Source organism: Eublepharis macularius, chromosome 12 (genome assembly GCF_028583425.1).
Source record: "Eublepharis macularius isolate TG4126 chromosome 12, MPM_Emac_v1.0, whole genome shotgun sequence".
Lineage (NCBI taxonomy): Eukaryota > Metazoa > Chordata > Lepidosauria > Squamata > Eublepharidae > Eublepharis > Eublepharis macularius.
The window spans coordinates 74,547,586-74,571,823 of NC_072801.1; the positions used below are offsets into that span (position 1 = coordinate 74,547,586).

The following is a 24,238-nucleotide window of genomic DNA, read 5'->3' on the forward strand; positions in this document are numbered from 1 at the left end:
ACTTCAGAAAGAAAGAAATGCTCTTTGGCACCAACTCATTTAATGGCTTTTTAAAATATATTCTGCTTCAAAGTTAATTATTTCATTATAAGGATACACTTTCATGTTGTTCATTTTTCAGAAATAAAATAAACTATTTCCCTCTCTTCTGCACAAATAATCCTAGTTATGCTTTAGAAAGCTATTTGTGGTGTAAAGATTACTTTGAAAGTACAAATAATGATGACATCTTTCCTTGGCTGTTGAAAAAACCTTCTGTTTGTACCTCAACAATATTTTCTTTAGGATCTGGGTGTTTAAAATATCATGCCATACTGAAAAAAAGGCATCATCGTCATCTCATCATAAAAAGAAAAGCAGCAGCAGTAACAACAACAGTGTTCTTAAATACCACTCTTCTGGACAGATTTATGACCACTCAGAGCAGTGAACGTTAATATTATTCACAGAATACAGTTGTGTAGCTGGGTCTGAGAGGAATGGCTTACCCAAGGCATTCTACTGAGTTCATGACAGTAGTGCAATTCGAACCAGCAGAGTGCTGATTCATAGCCCAACCACTTCTGTTGAAAACAGAAAATCCAACACGACGCTGCTGAATTGGAATTCATATGCAAATTTGACTCAGTCAGACTTGGATTGAATAAAGACTATGAAGGGTTATCTCATTATCAAAAGTAACTGCCTTCAGGCGTTCTTTTCAGACTCTACCATGGAGGGGAGGGGCCACACCCAGTCTGGATTGCACATTCCACCTCTTTCAGGACTTTTTGTAACTGATTTACATTTACATGACCTTTACTCCCTGCTCCCTCTCCCCCCTGCCCTCACCGCCTGTATATCTCTGGCCAGTCTCTTCATACCCTCTATGCATCTGATGAAGAGGGCTGTGGCTCTCGAAAGCTTATGCTACATAAAGTTGGTTAGTCTTAAAGGTTCTACTGGACTCTGCTATTTTGCTACTACAGACTAACACGGCTAACTCCTCTGAAAGAATATATTCTCTCTAGATTTATTTTGCTTGTATATTGCTGAACCAGCAGAGGGTCTTGTGTTGACTTAATCCTTGTTTTCAGGTTATCTGTAAGACTTTGTAATCTGCAGTATAGATACTGTTTCTTAAAATAAATATTTACATTGGTCACTTCCACAACTTCTTCCACTCTCCATCCATCGGCCTACCCTGACTCCCACATTTATTAGTCTTTATAAATATTCTTAATAGAGTTCTTATACTCTGACTGTTCTTTTGCAACTGATTACACACATAGTTGTTTTCAAGCTGATCATCCTTGTAAAAAAAATGTCCTCAGTATGTTCATATTAATTTCATAAACTTGCATTTAGAAGCGAGTATATTTCCCTTGATTTTTTTCCATTGTGACAGCATCATAGACTAAAATACACAGTCATCTAACAACATGTAAAATGTGATGTAATTTAACTCAGACACACAAAGAAACACACACGCTGCAATTCTCTACTTACTCGCTGCCCACCCCACCCCCAAAATGAAGAGCTGGCATTATCCGAGAAGAAAATTCACATGGACGGCAAACAGAGAGGAAAAAATAAGATTCAGAAAGTCACGGGGAAAGACTGGACCATGTGTTGTTCGCTTTTAACGTCACAAGAAAAACAATGTCCTTACTTTGGAATGTCAAACAATTCCTGAGAAAGATCTGCAAATTTCTGTTCATTAAAATGGTATACGATATGAGAAACCATCCCACCAACAAAGAGGTCTCCTGGCTGGTGCCATTCATGTGGAATAGGAATCTCCTTCATGGCGCACTTCATTGTATCGACTTTGCATGTGATGCGGGGCAAAAGAAACATCAACAGCAGTAGCCTCAGCATTTGGACAGCGATCCTTGCTTCTGAATACAGCCTCTCCTTTCTCCATCTATTGCATCAGTCTGCCTTAATTTGGCTTCCTTGGGCAGCGGCTGAATCTGCACATACACATGTGAAGGGAAAATGCAAGAGGCAGTCTTATTATCTGTGGAAACAGAAATGGAGAGCTTCGAATGCCACTTGGTAATGCCAGTTTTGTGATTTCAACAACGGTTTTCAAGAGAGCAAACTGTTGGCGATCAAACTGACAAAGTCCAGACCGTGCAGAGTCCTGTATTCCGGCTCTCTACAGGACAAGAGGGTACTTAATAAGGACTTTTCAAGTTGGTTAATTGGCTGTTTATAACATTCCCTGCAGTTTGGATCAAATTGATAAATTGTAGTGATTTGGATAATTCCAGAGGGAAATAATTATGTCTACAGAGTTTGGGCTCTCAGCGGCAACATTAGTAGCAAACATGTTTTCCCCCCACTTCTGAACACACAAGTCTCCTCTGCTCCTAAGTGGCTCAAACTTGCCTCTGGCTTTCACAAGTCCATGGTGAGCAAACACTAACAAGAAAGTTAGGGCCAATTTACAAGTGACGAATGTCACAGGTTGGACACTTGTCAGCTTCCCTCAAGTTTTGATGGGAAATGTAGGCAGCTTGGCGGAATGTTGGACAAGTGACAGTTGGAAAGTCCATTGGACAGCAGTCAGAGAGCCAAGCTGCGAGACCAGGATGCCTACATTTCCCATCAAAACTTGAGGGAAGCTGACAAGTGTCCAAACTGTGTCATTCGTAACTTTGTAGCTTGGCCTTTAGAGGCTGTGAAGAATCCTTAAGTTTTATAAGGTACATGATGCCACGTTTCATTTATGTGGAGTGCTTTCCTAATGTGCTTGTTCAGAAGTAAGTCCAGTGGAATTCAGAGGAACTAATGGAGCTTTCCTAAGCAGGTCTACTCAGAATCCTGCTATGGTCTATTCAATGTAGTGTACTCCCAAGAAATGTTCTTATGGCAGCACTGTGACATTGCCAGGGTGCATATGATTCCAGCATTTTAAATTCAAAAATTTAAATCTAGCTTGCCCACAGTTGCTGAATATGACACACACCATCATTCTGGAGAGAAAGCCTTCTTCATTTTCTTGTGCGGAGACATTAACGTCAGACTGCTGATAGTGCATGTTTATGTTTCATTCGCTCATTCGTTTTTTCATTCATTTATACCCCAATTCGTTCGTTCGTTCATTTATACCCCATCTCTCTGCTTAATGGGGACCAAAAGCATCTTACATTGTTCTCCACTCCTCCATTTAACCTCAAAACAACCTTGTGAGGTAGCTTTGTCTATGAGAGAATGAGTTGTCAAATGTCTCACAACAAGCTTCCATGGAAGAGTGGGAATTTGAACTGAGTCTCTGAGATCCTAGGTGAAATCAGTTGAAATCTGGGCCAAAGAGCCACTAACATGATCCCAGAAGAGCTCCATTCTCCATTAAGAAACTGGAGCTGACCCAATCAGAAGGCATGTCTCAAGAGACGGGGATAGGCTGCTGTACCTTTAAGATAAAATGAATCTTTGTGATCATGGTGGATGCTAGATGTCAGGGATGATTCTGAGCTCTCTGTCCACGTAATAGTTTATCTTGATATATATCACAACAACAGCCCAGCCACCAAACCTTCCTGATTTCTTCTTGGACCCAGGTCCTGTTACTCGATTGTTTTCAATTTCCAAGTGTGGCTTTTAGCTTGCATCTGAGACCTGCATTCTAAAAGCAAGACCCTCATGGTTTCAGTCTTTGATTTACCCTGGTGCATTACTTGGAAAGAATGGGGAGCCTTAAAGGCCTTCCTAATACAAGGTGCACCACTTAGGTGTCTGCTCTTGGCAGGCAGTGCACGGGCTGGTCATAGGGTTGTCAACTTCCATATGGGGCCTAAAGACCTGCTGGAATTGCAAGTGATTCCCAGGCAATAGAGATCTATTCTCCGCACTTGCATCAGCCAGAAATACCCTCCCTCCATCATTGTTTGCAAACTAAAATAATCATTTCAAAGAAAAAGAGCTGGAGGAACTCATTAGCATAACTCATTAGCATATGTAATACCCTTTGCCATCACTGGAAGTGTGTTATTAGCATAACTGATTTGCATATGCCACACCGCCTGACATCACCTATCCTGGCTGTTTTGACCCAATCCTGGCCATTCAGGGCCAAAATTGGGCCCAAAATGGCAAACGGGCTAAAAATGGCCAAAAAGGGGTCCAAAATGGTCAAGGTCAGGTCACTGTTGAGTGGGAGAGTGATCCACCACCCATCAGAGATCCGATCTGGGCCATTTCGGCCCCAATCCAGGCCGAAATGGGTCCAAAATGACCGAGAGTCAGGTGGGTGGGGCCACTTGACATGTGACCTCTTTGGGAATCTGCTGGAACTGCGTTCATGCACGTTCCCCCTCAAAATGAGCCCTGAAAGTAATAGACGCTGCACCTCTATCTTTAATAACTCTAGGCTCTCTGAGCTGTCAGTCACCATTCTGAAGGTACTAGGCAACCACAATATTGCCAGAGTTAAACCTTGTCTTCTGTTAGTAAGAGGCAGGGGAGGGGCAGAGAACCCCTTTCTCCAGCCCTGGACAGAGAATGCATTGCAGCAACCAACAGGAAACTTGCATGATTCACCCACGTGAGGCACTGGATATGACTGGACGACAGTAGGTCTGGGCCAAGTGGCAGCCATCACATTTTTTTTTTTTTTTTACAATTTCACTGAGCCTGGCAGCGGCCACCATACAACTCGCCTAAGCAACTAGCTACCGCTTGACTTCAATAACTTGGACAAACATATCCAGGGATGGGGGCAGAAAACTAAGACATACTGAGGTGTACTGGTTAGATTGTCAGACTAAGTTTTTGGAGACCAATGTTAAAATCCCCCTTCTGATGAAGAAGCTTATTTGGTAGGGTTGTTATGGGGGAGGGGGGGTGAATTCCCCTGAAATTTTCTTTTTTTTAGATATAATGGTTCCTCATATTCTTGTTTTCCTTGTTCAAAAAAAGAATTTGAATTCTCATTAATCCATTTTGGAGGGGTTTTTTTTTGTTTGTTTGTTTTGTTTTTACCATATGATAGTGTCATTTCTACCTTGACCTGGATAGCCCAGATAGACCTCATCTCATCAGATCTCAGACTCTAAGCAGGGGCGGCCTTGGTTAGTAATTGGAAGGGAGACCTCCAACAAAGAGCAGGGTTGCAGAGGCAGGCAATGGCAAACCACCTCTGTTAGTCTCTTGCCACGAAAACCCAACCAGGGGGTCCCCATAAGTCAACTCTGACTTGAGGGCACTCTCCACCACCAGTGTCATTTCTGTTTATATCACAAAATGTTGGTTTATGTACCGTTACGCCTTTCAGCATTGTTGTGATATTACAAATGGAGACAGTGTGGTGAGGTGGTTAAGAAGTTGTACTGGGTTCACTACCACCTCAGCTATGGAAGCTTCCTAGGTGACCTTGGGTCAGTCGCACATTCTCAGCCTAACCAATCTCACACAGTTGTGAGGATAAGATGGGGGAGGGCATTAAGAACTTTCCTGAGCTATCAGAGAAGTGTTGTATAGTGGTTAGAATGCATGACTTCTTTGAGGTTTAATCACATCTTCCTCTTTACAAAATATGAATTGATTCAAAACTTCCTCAGATTCCTAAAAAGACGTTTAGGAACAGACATCTGGATTTCAGGGAGAAATTCAACAAAGAACAATTAAGACAATGCCACTTAAGAAACACATTGCTGGTTTAGGGACAGGGGCAGTTCACACTCTTGACAAGAAAAAACATGCTGTATCTATATGTTTTAATGATTGATCTTGAAATTACCTTTGAGTCTTTTGAAGAAGAAACTTTTTGAAATTAGATTGCTTAAAAATGTTCGGTCACAAATTCATATGATAATACAAAAAATGTTGAAGATAAATATACAATTTAAACCAGAAGCCTTTTTGTTGGGAGTCATGACTAATGGATAAACAGTTGGAAAATAAACATGGTATCTTATTTCTATATGTGACCATGGCAACTAGGCATTTATATGAGCAAAAATAGGAAAGTACATATTGCCTTTAATCAAGGACTGGATTGAGAAAATAACGGAGTTAGCAGAGATGGCTAAATATACAGCCCTGATCAGAGATAAAACATGGAAAGGTGAGTTAAGGACTTCAGTGAGCTATCAGAGATAGTGTTACTCAATAGGAAGTCTCCTTGTGAGTTGGGGGGAATTAGCGTGCAAGGAAGACAGCGAGAGGGGGTAATTTAGGAATCCCCACCAATATATATGAGCATTGTCCAGGCTAGACAACTCTTGTAGTACCTTAAACCTTATTCTTGGTCTTTTGCCGTTCCACATGAATTGATTTATCTGTCTTTGCCAACTTTTCAGTGTCTTATCTTGTATGTTGATCGGTAACATTTGAAATAAAAAAAAATGGTAATATATTCATTTTGATTGTAGAAATTCTTCCTATCCTGGACAGTTTTAATTTAGACCCTATTTCAAGATCTTTTTGAATCCTCCTCCAAAGTGCTTCATAATTGTCTCTAAATAATGTTTCTTTTTGTCCTGTCAAGTTTACGCCCAAATATTTCACTGGATTTGCTGCTATTTCCCATCCGAACATTTCCTCAATTCTTTCTTCTTCTTGCCTTGTTAAAATTTAGAAATTATTTTAATTTTTTGTCCTGTTAACTTTAAATCCAGAAAAGGTCCAAAATCTTGCAAGATGTTCCGTAACATTTGTAGCGTCTCATGCGGGTTCGAGATTGTCAAAACAATGGGAAGGTTTCCTTGCAAGTTGGGGGTAATTAGTGTGTAAGGAGGGCAGCGGCAGGGGGTAACTTAGGCATCTCCACCTGTATATATGAGGATTGTCCTTGCTAGAGGACTCTTTCAATGACCAGACAGAGGTTTCAACCACAAAAGGGGATTTTTTATTGAGAATAACAAAGATCAACAGCACACAAAACACACAAAGCACATACTCAGAGTTAACTGGAAAGCAGTGCTGAAAGTTGTACATAGTTTAAGTTATTGGGTGATATTTGCCATCCAGAAGAGGGCTTCTAGGAGAGAGAGAGCTTTGAGTATCCAATATGTCAAGGGCCGTTTCCACACAGCTTACCTTTGCTCGGAATGACCCGGAACATTGCGCAAATCTCGCGCGAGAAAACATGATCTTCCACAGGTTTTGCGCGATGTTCTGAGTTGTTCCAAGCAAAGGTAAGCCGTGTGGAAACAGCCAAGGTGGAAGAGCTCCAGGACATAGGAGGTGGTGAGCTGGCCCCATTTGTCATTCCCTATACTCACTTCTCATTCCTTATACATTCCCAGCTGAGATCCGGCTTCCGTGTTTTCTGCCTGCTTGGACAACAGTTTTAGTGTTAGAAGCACAATTAGAGAAGGGGCTTATGGCATAACTACATTCATAAGCCTTCTAATATTGTGGGGGCAAGTCTAACTGCTAACAACAGTGTGGTATAGTGGTTAGAATACATGACATCTTTGAGGTCTAATCCAATTTTCCTCATTACAAAATACGAATTGGTTCAAAACTGCCTCAGATTATTAAAAAGAAATATAGAAATAGACTTCTGAATTTCAGAGAGAAATTCAGCAAAAAAGAATTAAGACAATGTCACTTAAGAACCATGTTGCTGGATTAGGGACAGTCACACTTTCTTAGGCAATCAACCTCACAGAGGGCCAAGCTACACATGATGAATGACACTTGAACGGCAAGTGGATTGAGTGGAGGGCAAGTGAACAGGGAGAAATACACTTGCCATTCAAGTGTCATTCATCATGTGTAGCCTGGCCCAGAGTTGTTCTGAGGATATAATAGGCAAGAGCAGAATGGTGTAATCTGCTTTGAGTCCCTGTTGAGGAGAAAAATAAGTAATCAAGAAAGTGAAAAAATGATCAATAAAGCCACAGACTAAGGGGCAAACTACAAGTGACGCCTGACACAAGTTGGACACTTGTCAGCTTTCCTCAGGGTTTGATGGGAAATGTAGGCAACTTTGCAGAATGTTGGACAAGTGACAGTTGAAAAGTCCATTGGACAGCAGTCGAAGAGCCAAGCTGCAAGACCAGGATGCCTACATTTCCCATCAAAACTTGAGAGAAGCTGACAAGTGTCCAACTAGTGTCAGGCATCACTTGTAGTTTGGCCCTAGGATAGGGCAAAGATAAGAAAGTTTTGGTTGGTAGGTGGGAAGGAGAAAAAGAAACAGAATGGATATGAGAGCCTATAGGAGGAAAACAATGGAAATAGAGTAGGATGGGTATACAGAGAAGAATAATTTGATTCCTGCAAGTCCTTATAGGTTCCCCACTTTTTCTTTATATTGTGCTCCAGTTACTCTTCTCAGTGGCTATATGACAACACCTGGAAAGAGACAAGTTCCTAGCTACAGTCTACAAATGCTTCTTCGAAATAGTGAACAGTAAATAATGGTGGAGTTGGAACATAGGCAAATTCCTAGATAGTATTAATTTATTCTACGTATTAACTGTTCTCTGTTGTTCAACTCAGGCCTCAAAAGAATAATGTAGCATTTTGGGGAAAAGATACAAACCAATAAACCAGCACTGGAGGCCAACATAGAGAAGATCTCCACAGCTACCATGTATTTCCCTTTGGTGCTCAGGTAGGTTGGAACAAAACACAGCCAAACACTGCAAAAGATCAACATGCTGAAGGTGATGAACTTGGCTTCGTTGAAACTGTCTGGCAGCTTCCTGGCGAAGAAAGCCACAATCAAGCTGATGAGAGAGAGAAATCCCAAGTAACCCAGGACAACATAGAACATGATGGTAGACCCTTCGTTGCATTCTGCAACAATTTCTTCATTCAGAGACTGCATGTCAAAATCTGGGAATGGAGGAGAGGTTCCCAGCCACAACATACATATGCCTCCTTGAAGAAGAGAGCAAAGTAGAATAATGGAGTTGGTCAGTTTTTTTCCCATCCATTTTCTAATGCTGGACCCTGGCTTTGTGGCCATGAAAGCAGCAACCACAGTGATAGTTTTGGCCAGCACACAAGAAAGAGCCACTGAGAAGATAATGCCAAAAGCAGATTGTTGAATGAAGCAGGTCACCTTCCCAGGTTGTCCCAGGAAGAGCAAAGAAGAACAGAAGCAGAGCAGAAGAGACACACTGAGAGCATAGGTGATATCCTGGTTGTTGGCTTTGACAATGGGGGTATCCCTGTGCATAATAAAAATTCCCAGCATGAACACAGTAATTAGAGTAAAACAGATAGCAGCTGAAACTAAACTGATCCCTAAAGGTTCTTCATAAGACAGAAAGCTGATTTTCTTGAGAATACATTGATCTTGGTCCTTACTTGGATATTGATCTTCTGGGCATTTGATACAGTCCTCCATATCTTGAGAGAAAGGAAGGAAGGAAGGAAGGAAGGAAAGTTCAGTTCCAACACAATTCAGATTGAGGTCAAGTTACATTTGATGTTGCAGAAAATTCTGAGGCCATTTCTCACTACGTGTTTGGATACTATCACATAAAATGTGTTAAACTTTTTGCACATATATTACTTATTCCCCTAAATTTTGGACAGAATGACACAGACCACTGCTTATGCACACTTTCATAAATTACTGTTTTGTAAACAATCATCAGTATGCTAAAAACTGAAGTAGAGTACAATTCTTACCCATGAAATTTGCAATCTTCCCTTTTGGGCACCGAGCACAATTGTAGCAGCAAAATTTCTCCCCTTCTTTCTTTTTCTTCTGATAACCAGGATGGCAGAAGTCATTGCACACAGAGAGGGGTGGCACCTATTCAAAAACACAATGTGAGTATAAAAGGAAGAAATTAGGAATTTTACTGTCAATTTACTGTAAAGGGGTGCCAGTGAAAGAGAAAAGAAAGAACAGTATTCCTGTAACAACATGATATTATTCTGTTGTTTCCGAATTCTCAGGATGAGAATTCAATGGGAGGCCACATATTTTGCATGCAGGTCGGGCAAGCATCAACCTCTGGCAAACACCACTTAAATTATCACACAATAGGAAATGCAAAAAGTTCTGCCTGAAACCTATTGCATTACCGACCTTGTTAGACTAATGGTCTGATTCATCTTGTAGAACAAATGTAATTTGACACTCTCGTGAACCTACAAAATTTTAGTAGCTTTAATAAAAATGGTTTGAAAATTTAGAGCACCACAGAAAAATGAAGATGAACACAATCACTCAAAATTCAGTCACAGCAGAACACATCCTGATCACACCCATGTTAACCACAGAATTTTTTTTAAAAAAAATGCCAGCAGAAGCCATACACAAGGGGGGGGGGATCAGCTTAAAAAAAACATGGCTCAAAACCAGGGAACAAAGCAGAGACAAGATGACAGTCTTGTAAAAGGGGGGAAATTAGCTACGAGCCCCCCCCCCCTCCAAAAAAGATGACAATCTGCAGTTCAAAGAGTTAAGCAGCCTTTCCCATCCCAGTCCCAGGTCCTTATGACATCTCTAAGCAGACTGCAGCTCTGAAGGCAGAACTGGCAAGCTGGAGGGCAAGGGGGTAAAAGCGCCATGATGGTGTCTTCGTGTACCAAAGGGAAATTTCCCAAATTTGAAAAACACCCAATGCAACAATGGAGTAGCCTCTGAGAACACCCCAGAACCCAGACCTGGTTAAAACTTTGGTGCCACACAATCATATCCTCATAAATGACCATTTTTTCTCCTTCTGGAGCCTCAGGATCCACCTTTCCAACTTTCAGCCTATGAAAGGAGGTATTCGGGAATGTGACCAGGTTCATGACATCAAATCCACCTCCCATTTCCATATCATCATTAAAAGATACTGTTTCTCCCGCTGAGTTGTTAAATGAAATGCCTTGGAGAACACGGTGGAGCTATGGGGAAAATGAGAAAAGATATTAAGTTGGAGAAACATGCTGAGATTTAGAGACAGCTTTATTTTCTGATACGATCCTGTTTCACTGCCATATAGCTTATCAAACCTGGTATTTGGCTGTACTGGGAAAAATTAACCACAAATGTCTTTTTTTTTTAAATGCTGCAATTATAGAAATGTGCAGATCAGGGGGTGGACACAATTTTGTTGTTGTTGTTCAAACTCCTGCCCCAACAAGACTTTCCTGGATCATGACAAGGGCCGTGCCTATAAAGTACCATAGAAAATAGACACTTTCTGGATTTCAGGTCTCCGAAAGTAGGAGAAATGGTCACTTTGAAGTTCATGGCAATGCAAATATTTCATGGTGGAGACATTACCTGCCAAGGATGGAGACATTGAAGGACATCTCTTTTGCCACCTGCCACGGTTCTGAGGAGAGATTTAGAAGTGGAGATGATGTGCAAAGAGTGTGCTATGGCGTAGGCGGCGTTGTAGATGCTGTAGCTGTGGCCAGTCATGCGCATTTCAAAGACAGGCCCAGGAAGGTTTTCCAACCTTTCCTCCCCAGTACAGGTTCTGTCAACTTCAGTTGTTTGCTGGGAATTTGGAAGTGTGCAGTCAAACGCTTGTTCCCAGAATTCCTTCAGAAATCCGTCTCCCTGTGTCCAGTAAGGTTTTATGTTCGTAAGAAATTTCTGGAAATCTAGAAGCTCTAGTGAGTGAATTGAGAAGAAAATGGCACCCTGGAACAATTCCAGGCCCCAGGCCCTTTGAAGGCCTGTCAATGCAAAATCAATCTGAGCTGTCATAATCCACACCCGTCTAAATGAAGCATTTTCATTTAATTCAGAATTACCTAGAAATATAGAAGTTATCAGTGCTACAATAGTCCAGGATTCTCCATAGATGATAAATGTAGTGGTTTTGGTATCTGTAAAAGGCCGATAAGTATTTGAAATGAAATTACAAATGTCAAATAAGTTGTCCCAGTGGGCTTGGTTTAGGATTCTTTCTATGAATGCCAAACAGATTCCATTTTGGGAAAGCAGCGGCTCCAGGACCTTCAAGAAATGTTCTCCACTATCATCAGCTGATACAAACAGCCCGACCCATGTCCATCTGAAATGCTGAAGTAGCAACACAAGCCCTGTGTATTGATGGGCTTCGTTGGGAGCCATTCGGTAAAAGGAAGACCTTGTTTTGTCTCTGTCCTCTGGTGAAAATGACCCATATGTGAGCTAAAGGCACAAGTGAGACATTTTAGAAATGAGTTGTCAGGAGTGGCTGTGCCTGTTTATACAGTAACAGGAATATAGTCCAATTTCTGAAGACTAGTCAAAGGAAAGGAACCTGCTAAAACATCTTGAAATGCCCTGTTCTCCCCCAGACCTGTTGCCACTTTGGAGCAACTCTGTATTTGGCTTTGTTTCTTTAATACATCAGGCATGATTTTTATTCTTCAGATATATCCATCCCTCCTCGAGTCACTCCCAGAAAGAAAGGCATATACTTATTGAAATCTCTCAATTTTCTATGCTCTCAGGCTACCTGTGGAATCTTGTAGTGACTTAGAAGATCTGCCACATGGAAGGAGTTGTCAGAACCAAGGCCCCCAATGACAGCCATTAGGTTTTTCTGAGTGTCACATTCATAATTGGGAAAATATCTCTGTGATTTAAAGAGCAGATCCAGAGTAGTACGGTAGGTCATTATATCAACATAGTAGTTGTCATAGATGTGGAAACCAAGAGTAGCATTCGGTAAGATCGTGGGATTCGTGTTGATCTCATTAATAGCAAATGCCAAGGCCAGGAGGTAAAAGGCTGGTAAAACTTTGTCACCATGCTTTAAAAAATAGTTAGTTACTCATAGTCAGCAGTCCATTTCATGCCCCAGTTCATGCCCCCTTTTATCTGTTGTTCCAAAACTTTCGCTTTATAATACACTCATGATTCAAAATTCATTTTTTCAATAACACTCATTAAAAAAATCCATTCGATTGCCCTTCCCTTTTCTATAAAGTTCTCCTAGATATGTATTTGTAATAAATACTAAAATCTAATTGTAGTAGGAAAGACTTTTCAAATTCATATTTTAAAATATGATATTTTTTTATCCACAAGGTTCAGCCAACTTATTTTGACCCCCATAGAGTTTTCAAAGGAGATATTCATAGGTGTTTTGCCATTAAAGGCTAGCAATTCTAGACTGCCTTGTGGTCTCCCATCCCAGTACTAACTACATCTGACCTTGCTTAGCTTCTAAAATCTGACGGAGTTGGGATTGGTTAGGGCAAATAAAACATGTATTTAAAATAAATATTATGAGTTTAGTTTATTATTTATTAATTTTTAAAGAATAAATAAAATTAATTAAGTCTGATGTAGAAATATACAAACACCCTGAACTGTCATGGTTGTTAGAATAAAGAAGGAAACAATGTGAACAAAATGCAGAGCGAAGAACAGAAAAAGTACAGAAACGGAGCAGGAGAACACAGAATTGGCCAGGGTAACAATGCACACAGAGTTGTCCAGAAAGTAGTAGGATATGCAAGTGAAAAGAGAGGGAGAGAGAATGATTAGAACATCTAGAAAGGAATTAATATTTCACAGGGAAAAAAGCAGCAATGATTTTGAGTGACTTGGATATTATTGTGGGATCCCTGTGGAATACAACACGAAACAGTATATTCTCTCTAGAAGTAGTTTGCTTGCATGATGCTGAACAAGCATAGGGTCTTGTTTTGACTGAAGCCCTTTTCCCAGGTTATTTGTAACACTTAGAAATCTGCGGAGCAGATACCATCTCTTAAGAAAAAATGTCTATTTACATCGGTCGCTTCCACAAGTTCTTCCACAGACCATCCATCGACCTACCCTGACTCCCAAATTTTTAGTCTTTATAAATATTCTTAATAGATTTGTTATAACCTGACTGTTCTTTCATAACTCTGGGCACACGTAATTGTTTTCAAGCTGAGGATCCTTTTCAAAAAATGTCCTCAACAAGTCCATATTATTTTCATACACTTGAATTCAGAAGCTCGTATATTTCCCTAATTTTTCCCAAAGTTGACAGCATCATGAAACATATGCCCATCTAATGACATGCAAATGCAATGCATTTAAACACACACACATACACTGCATATCTCTGCTTGCTCACTGTACACCAAAAAAACCAAAGTGCTGGCATTATGGGAAAAGAAAAATCCATATGGAAGGCCAACAGAAAAGACAAATAAGATTCAGAAAGTCATGGAAAAACAGAAGTGCTAGATTGGACCAAGTCTCGTTTGGTTTTAGGGTCATGAGAAAGTAAGAAAAAAACAATTTTCTTACTTTGGAACATCAAACAACTCCCGGGAAAAATCTTGGAAGGACAATTCATGAAAATGGTAAATGATCTGAGAAGCAATTCCTCCAATGAGGATGTCCCCCGGCTGGTGCCATTCATGTGGAATAGGAATCTCCTTCATGGTACACTTTCTTATATCTGTTTTGCATGTGGTGTGAGGCAGAAGCAGCAGCAACACCAGTTGCCTCAACATCTGAACCTTTGCCTCCAATTGTAGCCTCTCTTTTGTCCATCTATAACATCAGCTTGTCTGAATTTAGCTTCCATGGTGGTGGCTATTGTCAATATACTTCTATCATTATTCTTATCGACGGAAATAGAAACAGAGTGCCACTTGGTAATGCCAGTTTTCTGAAATATCAACAATGGTTTTAAAGCCAGCAAAACACCAGAGATCAAACTGACAGAGTCTTGACTATACTGAGTCACAATTTGACTCAAATGGATAAATTATAGTGATTTGGATAATTCTAAGGGGAATTCTGTGTTTTCTGGCACATCTGACCATGCAAGTCTTCTCTGCTCCTAAGGGGCTCAAACTTGCCTCTGGCTTTCACAGTTCCATGGTGAGCAAAGACCAACTGACAGAGTAAAAAAAAAGCCCTTAGGTTGATATGATACATGATTTATTTATATGGAGTGCATTCTTAAGCATGCTTATTCAGAAGTAAGAGTCCAGTGGAATTCAGAGATCCAGAGGAGTTGGCCATGTTGGATTTGTTCCACGCAACTGGTGGACCGAATGTCCCTTAGCCAATTTCAAGAGTCTCACAAAGAGACCTGTGAGAGAGTGCAAGTCTACAATGTTTATTTAAACGTGGAGGAGGACAAGTACACAGAAAGTAAAGGGCCTTCTGTGCCCGTCGTTCATCAAGGCTCCAACAGCTGTGCAAGACATTTTGTACCCTCTGGTTCATTAGCACAAATTACAATATTGGCGAACACATTGGTCCATGCAGGTGACCACCCCAATGACTTGGCAGTCTTACATTGTTAGATCAATTTTGGACATCATTAGCCATGCATGCTTTCCCAATTAACATTGCTTATCACTTCAGAAATACTGTTTATCATTTCAAAGAACATTTCCTTCTCCCTGTCACTTTCCCACTAACACAGTTACCATTTTTTTCTTGCCCCACAGAAATGTGTTGCAATCCAAGGGCACCTCGACTGTCATGTTTTTCAATCCCCTGTACTTTATGATTGCTATAAGACAAAGAAAAAAGACCAAATCTAGGGGATGTGCAGTCAGCTGAGAAAAATAGAGTCCCCTCTACAACATTAACCAATCAACCAAAAATTATTCAATTTCAAAGTGCATGCAATGCATAAATCACAGCTGGTAGTATAAATTCATAAATATATAATCCATAAATGAGTATACAATATTCATACAGCCTCTGACAGATACAGTAACCAACCACTTTTATCTGCAAATGTATATGGTCAATGAACAGTCAATAAAGTGCAGAAAGTGCAAAGTAGACGGCAGGTGGTGTTGTGTCCTTCAGCCGGCGTCTGCTCCCAGACGTCCTTGCCCTACGGTCATTCGGCCGCTTCCGTTTCACACGTGCTGACTTCACACTGTGCTTCCTCAGGGGCACACAATTTATCTGCCAGTTACCACCGTTATCTCATGCATTACCATTTCACAGGTGCTTCATCAATGTCAGCATTCGGCACCATGATTGCAGCACCCGATCCCAGACCACCAACCCCAAGGACATGGAGGGATTGGCAGGGATGGAGAGCCTGTGAGGAGGCAGCTCAATGAAGACAAAATGCCAGGCTGGCAGCCCAGATTCCAGTTATCTATAACCCTTTACAGGACAAAGTTTCTTCTCCAGCTGTGGCTCTTCAGGATACTTAAGTCTTGATTTAAGCAGAGAATGTTCTTCCTTCAATTGCTCTGCCGGGCTGCTATGCTTCTCTGGTAACTGTAAGTCTGGACACAGCTACCGATAATGCAATATTGACTTCAGTGCTCTTCAGCAGACAGGATCTGGGCTCCAGCTATAGCACTGTCCTTGCTGCTAAGGAACCCATAGACTGCTTCAAGTCCTTGTTAACAGAGAAAGATCACATATTGGTTAGTTTCCCGGGCAACACAACACAACAGAAGGCATGTAATTAGTTTATTTAAATGTGTGATCTATGTTATAACTTTTATAATACTAGGTGCTCTGCCCCGATTGTTCTGCTCGCCAGCTGCATAGCTTGCTGTGGTCAGCTATTTTTTAGGTTCCTGCCTTTATTTTCCAATGAGTTATACATGTAACAGATACTTATACCCAGATTTGTTTGTTTGTTTTTTTCTGGGAAAAGAGATGGCAGAACTCTCAAGAAGGAAATGAGGGAGAAACATACGGGATTCTTTGAAATAATATTATTTTCACGTGCTACTACTGAGTATTTTCAAGAGGTTCCAGAACTCCATTCCACCGCATTCCTGCTAAAAAAAGCCCTGTTTATACCTTCTAAAGCAATAAAGCATGGGAGTGGAGGGTTGGGTTTTAGGGGTTTGCTCAGGCCAAGATTGTCCAAATTGCTTCACATTTGTCATTGCTGTGCCCACTGTCATCAAGAAGTCAGTGGCCAATTTTGAGGCTCCTAGCTTTATTTTGCACAGGCCAAGATTGTCCAAATTGCTTCACATTTGTCATTGCTGTGCCCACTGTCATCAAGAAGTCAGTGGCCAATTTTGAGGCTCCTAGCTTTATTTTGCACAGGCCAAGATTGTCCAAATTGCTTCACATTTGCCATTGCTGTGCCCACTGTCATCAAGAAGTCAGTGGCCAATTTTGAGGCTCCTAGCTTTATTTTTGGATGAGAGTGACAGACAGCTCTGCTTCTCCCTGGCCCAGAGGAAGCCAATGGGAGCTGATGGAATGTGGGAAAGAGGATGACAGTTGAAAAAGTTGAGCTCTGTTAGGACAGTTAGTCAGAAGGCTTTTGTGCTGATGAGGGAAGCAGTCATTGTTATCGCTGGCTTCTGTGAACCGTGGCTTTGCAATTCCCAACAGGTAGAATGGTCTAGGAGCAAAAGGTCCTAATGTTTGATTCATTCCAGGGTATTTGAGTTGTAAATAGAGATTAACTGTTTTTTTCTCTGTTAAAATCCTGGTGACTGGATGTCCCGTGTGTCAGGGGAAATGATATTCCAATTAATTCCATGAAAGCAGTGTACAAGGGGAAGAAATATTGAGTTGCCTACTCCAATAGGTGGGTGAGGAGTGGCGCATGAAAAGAACAAGGCTCCACCTGATGTTAAAGAGAGATGTGAAGGGTGTTGATTTGTGACTGCCTTAACTGCCTATTTCCCTGATCCTGGGAAGAGAGGCTTGTGCATGGGAGGCAGTGTGGAACGGGGTCACACATTGAGTTATCATGTCTGCCACAGTTGTCGTGAGGATAATGACAACACACTTTGTAAACTGCTCTGACTGTGGCATTAAGTTGTCCAAAGGGCGGTATATAAATCAAATGTTATTATAAACAACTCATCCTCCACCACATATCCTCTGAAATACAACTGTCTTGTGGACCTTCTAAATTCAGCACCCATAGTCTCTTGTCTGTTAGGTCATCCCAGAAATTTGGACTTGCCACAGATGTAAATGTTGCTACATGGACAGTCTTAAGTGAGGGCCCCACAAAGAGAAGGCTGTCTGAAGAACATAGCTGATGAGATGTGCCTGAGAGGCCTTGGCTGTGAAGGGCTTTGTAGATAATAAACTACGCTTGAGTTGGGCCCCACTTTAAGTTTGCCCGACAATGCCTGGCAGCTGTAATCGGGGTGGGACGGTGGTGCTGGTGACTGCAATGTCAGCATCTGCATTACATCACCTTCAGTTAAAAATCAGACTTGACATAGAGCCAAGCTACAAGAGATGAATTACATGAGGAGGAGCATGTGAAGGGAGTCGCAATGTTAGCCGGGAAGCTGAGTTTTAAAAGAGATCAGAAGGCGTTGTCAATTTCCCCTCTCTACAAAGCAAGGGAGATGGCTGCTCAGAGGGTTTGTTAATTTCCTCTTTGCCTCCAGAAGGCCATGTCAGTTTCACTTCCCCCTTTAAGAGACAAAGAAGAAATAAACAAACCACCTTTTCTGTGTCTGCTACATGAACACCAGCCAGCTTTCCCAACCAACATCACCCTCAATCTGGCCTGAATTCAGCTATGGTTTGTTTATTCTTGGCCACAAGCCACAAGGCAAAGTGTGGTGTGGTGCCTAGATTGTTGGAGTATGATATAGGACATTCTAGGTTTAAATCTCCACAGTAGCCTAGGAATTTGCTGGGTGAAGCTTTGTAGGGTTCTTCTAAAGACCAAGTGAGATAAAGGTCTTAATCTGGTATGGAATTCCTCTCATAGTAGTTGAGAATGTATCTGGCTCAAAAACTGTTGTGCAAGGACAATAATGGTAACATGCCCTGGGTTTCCATTTTACCCTATTGTGGCAAAAACTCCTGTATGAATTTATCTTCATGTGTTCCTCATATGCCTTCGATAAAATGAGATTTTATTATGTATGTTTTTACATGTTAGCCACCTTGGTGGCTCTAATGAGGGAGGAAAGATGAAGTATAAATCTTGTTAAATAAAAAAAAGTAAATCTAAGATAACGATCACCCATCAAATATTCTGGCACAGAATTACAAAGGGTAGTAAGTTTTCCGGGCTGTATTGCCGTGGTCTTGGCATTGTAGTTCCTGACGTTTCGCCAGCAGCTGTGGCTGGCATCTTCAGAGGTGTAGCACCAAAAGACAGAGATCTCTCAGTGTCACAGTGTGGAAAAGATGTTGGCAGGTCATTTGTATCTACTCAGGAGGGGTGGGGTTGAGCTGAGTCATCCTATAAGAGTTTCCCAGGGTGTGGAATGCTAATGGCGGGAGGCTTCACTGTATCCTGAGGAGGTTCTTTTGCATATGGATTGGTACTTGATGTGCTAATCTTCTCTGCAGGGCTATTGTTGGGTATAGAGTCTTTTGTTAGCCTGGTGTTTTTCAGAACTGGAAACCATGCTCTGTTCATTCTTGCATGACACTGCATCTCTCATGACACTGAGAGATCTCTGTCTTTTGGTGCTACACCTCTGAAGATGCCAGCCACAGCTGCTGGCGAAACGTCAGGAACTACAATGCCAAGACCACGGCAATACAGCCCGGAAAACCCCCAACAACCATCGTTCTCCGGCCGTGAAAGCCTTCGACAATACAAAGGGTAGTAAGATACTGAGTGAGAAGAATGAGGCCATTTCTGTGCACTGAGAGCAACAGACGGAAAATAAATACAGCATAAGAACATACACCCTTGATGAGGTAGAAAGGAAATAAACAATACATTTCCCATGAGGGGAATGAAACTCATGTTGATAATTTACCAGTAGGGGGAAGCAGTTACACACAGCTGTACTATTCTATTCAAGAATCAAGCCTGATTTCAAACTGCTATAGATATCGTTGAGTTGACCCTTTCCCAGATACGTTGGGCAAGGAAAGTGGGTGCCCAGCTGTCCATGCTTCTACCTAGAGAAGCATCTCATTCTCATTCTCATTCTCATTCTCATTCTCATTCTCATTCTCATTCTTTCACTGAAAATTAAAATTCATATCTAGAACCCATATCTTTTACGGAAAAAATCAGCAACTATGGACCAATTCTGCCAAATATGGTACAGACAACTGGAAAAATCTCTCCAACAGCCATGCATATAATTCAGCATTTTATAACTTTGCTCAATTTCTTTTAAAAATTATTTCTCCCCCTTCTGCTAGGTGTATTCTCTGAAATTCGCTTGACTGAGTCTGGCCCTGCAACAATTAAACCTGGGGAGTCCATCCGACTGACCTGCACCGTCGCTGGTTACGCCATCACCGCCAGTGTTATTTGGGGATGGATCCGCCAGCCTCCCCGGAAAGGGCTCGAATGGCTAAGAAGGGCATATTATAGTGGCTCCACCTGGGTCACTGATTATAACTCAGGCTACTGAAACAGGGTCTCCATCACTCCAGATGCCTCCAAGAATGAGTTTTCTCTCCGCCTGAACTCCCTGATAGTTGCAGACACGGCCACCTATTCCTGTGTACGAGAACTACAGTAACCACAGTGACACAGAGCCAAGCTGGCACCTGAACAAAAAGGGAAGGACTGCTTCTTAAGCAGAGAGTTGGCTGGTGCTGCAAGTTCCTCCTCTGAGGCACAGCTTTTGTTTTTGTTCAGGCTACATTCCATAATGGCCTTTTAAACCATTTGTGACATTTGGCTGAGCTGCTGTAGCACAGTGGTTAAGTGGTTGGGCTGTGAATTGGCACTCTACTGGTTTGAATCCCACTACTGCCATGAGCTCAGCAGGTGGCCTTGGGTTAGCCCCTCCTCTCAGCCCCAGCTCCCCAGCTGTATTGTGGGGATAATAATAACGCTAGGCTAACTTGTTCACCACTCAGGGTGAGGCACTGATCTGTCTAGAAGAAAGGCATAGAAAAGCTATTATTATTTTATTCTTATTCTTATTCTTATTCTTATTCTTATTCTTATTCTTATTCTTATTCTTATTCTTATTCTTATTCTTATTCTTATTCTTATTCTTATTCTTATTCTTATTCTTATTCTTATTCTTATTCTTATTATTTAAGCAGGGATTTACTTTTGCTTTGGTATTGATCTGAAATGTAAAATTCTGCCTTATCTCCTTGTAGGGTTCCCAGGTCCCCTTACCCTCCCGATAGGAGGAGAGGACCAGCGCTTAACTTCATTGTTCTTCTTGGATTACACATGCATGCTCCCCAGCCTTGTGCAATGATGTCACTTCCTGGAAGTGACATCATCACAAAAGGCTGGGGAGCACATACACACTTTGCAGTGAGCCATTTGGGGCCCCTGCAAAGCACGGGAGTGCTGTCAGGGTGTCATGATGACATCACTGACGTCATTGCACCAGCCCAGTTAGTGCACCTGGGAGGCCCGTACTCTGCCTTTCTCCCCACCGGCCAGGTAAGCGGTGGCAGGGGGTGAAAGGTGAGAGTGGGAGATCTGAAATGAAACATAGAACAGACTGGGCACACTGAAGCAAAGAGCAATGAAACCTTGTATACATTGCTAGCTAATTGCCACCCAATAAACAGCCTCATCCAATAGACATTCCTAGATTCCCTCATTAAGACTAAAGACTCTCACTTTCTCTGGCGGGAACTTTTGCTTGACGTCTAAGTGGCCCTATGCTAGCTAGCTATCTGACTAAACAAACAGAATAACAATATAACTATTTCATGACTGAACAAAGGACGCTTGCAAACGAAACCCTAACAGATATACTTTTACTTAAGTATTTATTTAGACTGTTTAGCTGCTGCCTTATCTCCTTGAATTCATAGTTACTAAAAATGCAAGAGTAAGTCAGAAGGACACCAAACATCATAATAATCCATTAGCAAAGTTTTTTTAAAAAAGCACATTAAAACACAGTTAAATTTGCCAAGGAACACCTCTGCCTTCACCACATATGCTCTGAAATAAAGCTCTCTTGTGCACTTTCCTAAAGGCAACATGAAAAGTCTCTGTCTGTTAAGCCATCCTGGAAATCTGGACCTGCCAAAATGCACCAATAACCTAACTACTACCACAGACCATCTTAACTTGATAACCCACCCCCCCAATACTGTGGCACAGAATCCCAAAAGCTAATTGCATGCTGAGTATGAAGAAGTCAGGTCTTTTCTGTTCACTGAATACAACAACTGTGTGTGGGGGACTCATCATAAGAAAATAAAAAGAGATGGGAAGGAGTAAATGAGGTGTGCATTCAACAGTCCTCCTTATATCTGAACACCAAGTTAAAGTGGAATATGCAAAGCAGCCTTTTTTTGCCAGTCCCTCTTTAAATAGAAGTCTCATTCACTGCAGGGGCCACCTTGGGAAACACAATGGAGATCTTACTCCTCTTTCTTTGCATCTTTTCAACACTTAAGCAGGGTAAATATATGTTCCTAATAGGGATTTCATTTACTTTAAAGAAAGATGGAGTGATGGGAGAAAATACTATCTGCCTCCTTTCATGGATGCTTAGAAGCCCATTGCAGAATTTTAGATGTTAAAAACATTTACTAGTTTCATGAAAATTAAAGTTCTTATCTATAACACCTACCAGTTAAGGGGAAAATTCAGCAACTACAGTACAATTCTGTAAATTATTGGGAAATCTCTTCAACAACCAAGCATATAATTCAGCACCGTATAACGTAGTGAAATTCTTTTTTAAAGGTTTTGTTTTTCTTTCTATCTATCAGGGGTCCTTTCTGAAATTCATCTGACTGAGTCGGGTGCTGCAACAGTCAAACCTGGAGAGTCCATCCAACTGACCTGCAAAGTGTCTGGTACTTCCGTCACAGATGGATGGGCGTACAGCTGGACCCGCCAAGCTCCCAACAAAGGGCTGGAATGGATTGGAAGGAGACACTATGGCAGCTCTACCTGGTACACTTACTATGCCTCTGCCTTCCAGAGCAGGGTCTCCATCACTCCCGATACCTCCAAGAATGAATATTATCTTCAACTGAGCTCTCTAACAGCAGCAGACACGGCCACCTATTACTGTGCACGAGAAACACAGTGATACAAGATCAATCTGATACTAAAGAAAAAGGGGAAACTGGATTCTTAAGCAGAGAGTTGGCTGGTACAGCAAGCTCTTCCTTTAAGTCATGACCTTGTTTGTTTGTTTTTTTCCAGGCTAGAATCCAAAATGTCATTTTAAACCCCACGATAATGTGACATTCACAAAACATAGACTTATTTTCACTTATTTATTTAAAGTTTCAGATACTTCCTTTTTTCTTTCAATTTAAAGTGCCTAACAGCACAACAATAAGTCTAATAACACGTAAACATTGTAACAATTCATTAGGGTGGTTGTTGTGGATTTTCTGGGCTGTATTGCCGTGGTCTTGGCATTGTAGTTCCTGACGTTTCGCCAGCAGCTGTGACTGGCATCTTCAGAGGTATAGCACCAAACGACAGAGATCTCTCAGTGTCAAACTGTGGATTTTTTTTTTAAGTTTGCCAAATCTGCCCTAAAACAGCCCAGCCTCCACCACATCTTCTATAACTTAAAAATGTCTTGCTAAGGTTGCCAACTTCCAGGTGGGTCTGGAGATCTCACAAAATGTCAACAAATTTCTAGAGTACAGAGATCAGTTTCCCAGAAGAAAATGCCTGCTTTGGAAAGAGGACTCTATGACCTCATGCTCAGCTGAGGTCCCAAATGTAAACTTACCACAAAAACATAAATTCTTGACACTGTAGAAAGGAACCAAACATTTCCATAGAGAAGAAGGAAACTCAGGCTGATAATTTCTCACATTGACCAGCAGGGGGAAGCAGTTTCACACAGCCCTACTCTTCTGTTGAGGAATCATGCTTGATTTCATACTGCAGCAATTTATTTTATCTTCTAATTTCGCCACCTACCCAGTGATTCAGCTGATTTTATTTTTAACTTTGTAATCTTGTAGACTCATACATTGTGATGTATTTAGCTGTTAAACCAGAGAAGTATGAACAGACTTATAAGGTGTCAACCTAGAGATATTTCGCACTCACAGTTTAAAGCGCCTTTTTTTTAGCAACCGCAGTGGCATCGGCTTGGCACTGATCCTTTCACACTTCTCAGCAGTTTCGATTTGGCCTCTTGTGATTCTGCCTGGAAGCCTCTGTTCAGTTTCGGACTTTCGGGGCATCGCAGTGCACGTCAGCTTTTTTTTTTTTTAACTTTGAGCATGCGTGGTAATGACCCTGCCTTACGTCTTAGGACAGACAAGCCTCCTCCCATGGTGCCCCTTCAACCACCCCCTCCCACCTTACTCTTCCTGGGGTAAGGCAGGACTTGCCTCCCCAGTGGTTTTGCATGGTGTGTGGGGGGGAGCACACTCATACCTGCCTCTGGCTCTGCTGAGACGCGTTGAGCCAGCGCTTGGCGTGCTTTCTGAGGGGCTGGAAATTCTCTCGTGTGGGGATTGCATGTGCACACTCCAGAGAGGAGAGGCTGCAGCAGCTCTTGAGCCCAGAACAATTTG

The 24,238-nt window shown here is 41.6% G+C and overlaps 1 protein-coding gene across 1 annotated transcript; it reads right to left on the reverse strand.

Moving 5' to 3' along the window:
• Nucleotides 1-8,398: 8,398 nt before the first annotated feature.
• Nucleotides 8,399-9,298, reverse strand: LOC129339930 (vomeronasal type-2 receptor 26-like). Its single transcript, XM_054994496.1, has one exon. It carries the CDS (start codon nt 9,296-9,298, stop codon nt 8,399-8,401), a length of 900 nt encoding a protein of 299 aa, XP_054850471.1.
• Between the last annotated feature and the right edge of the window lie 14,940 nt (nt 9,299-24,238).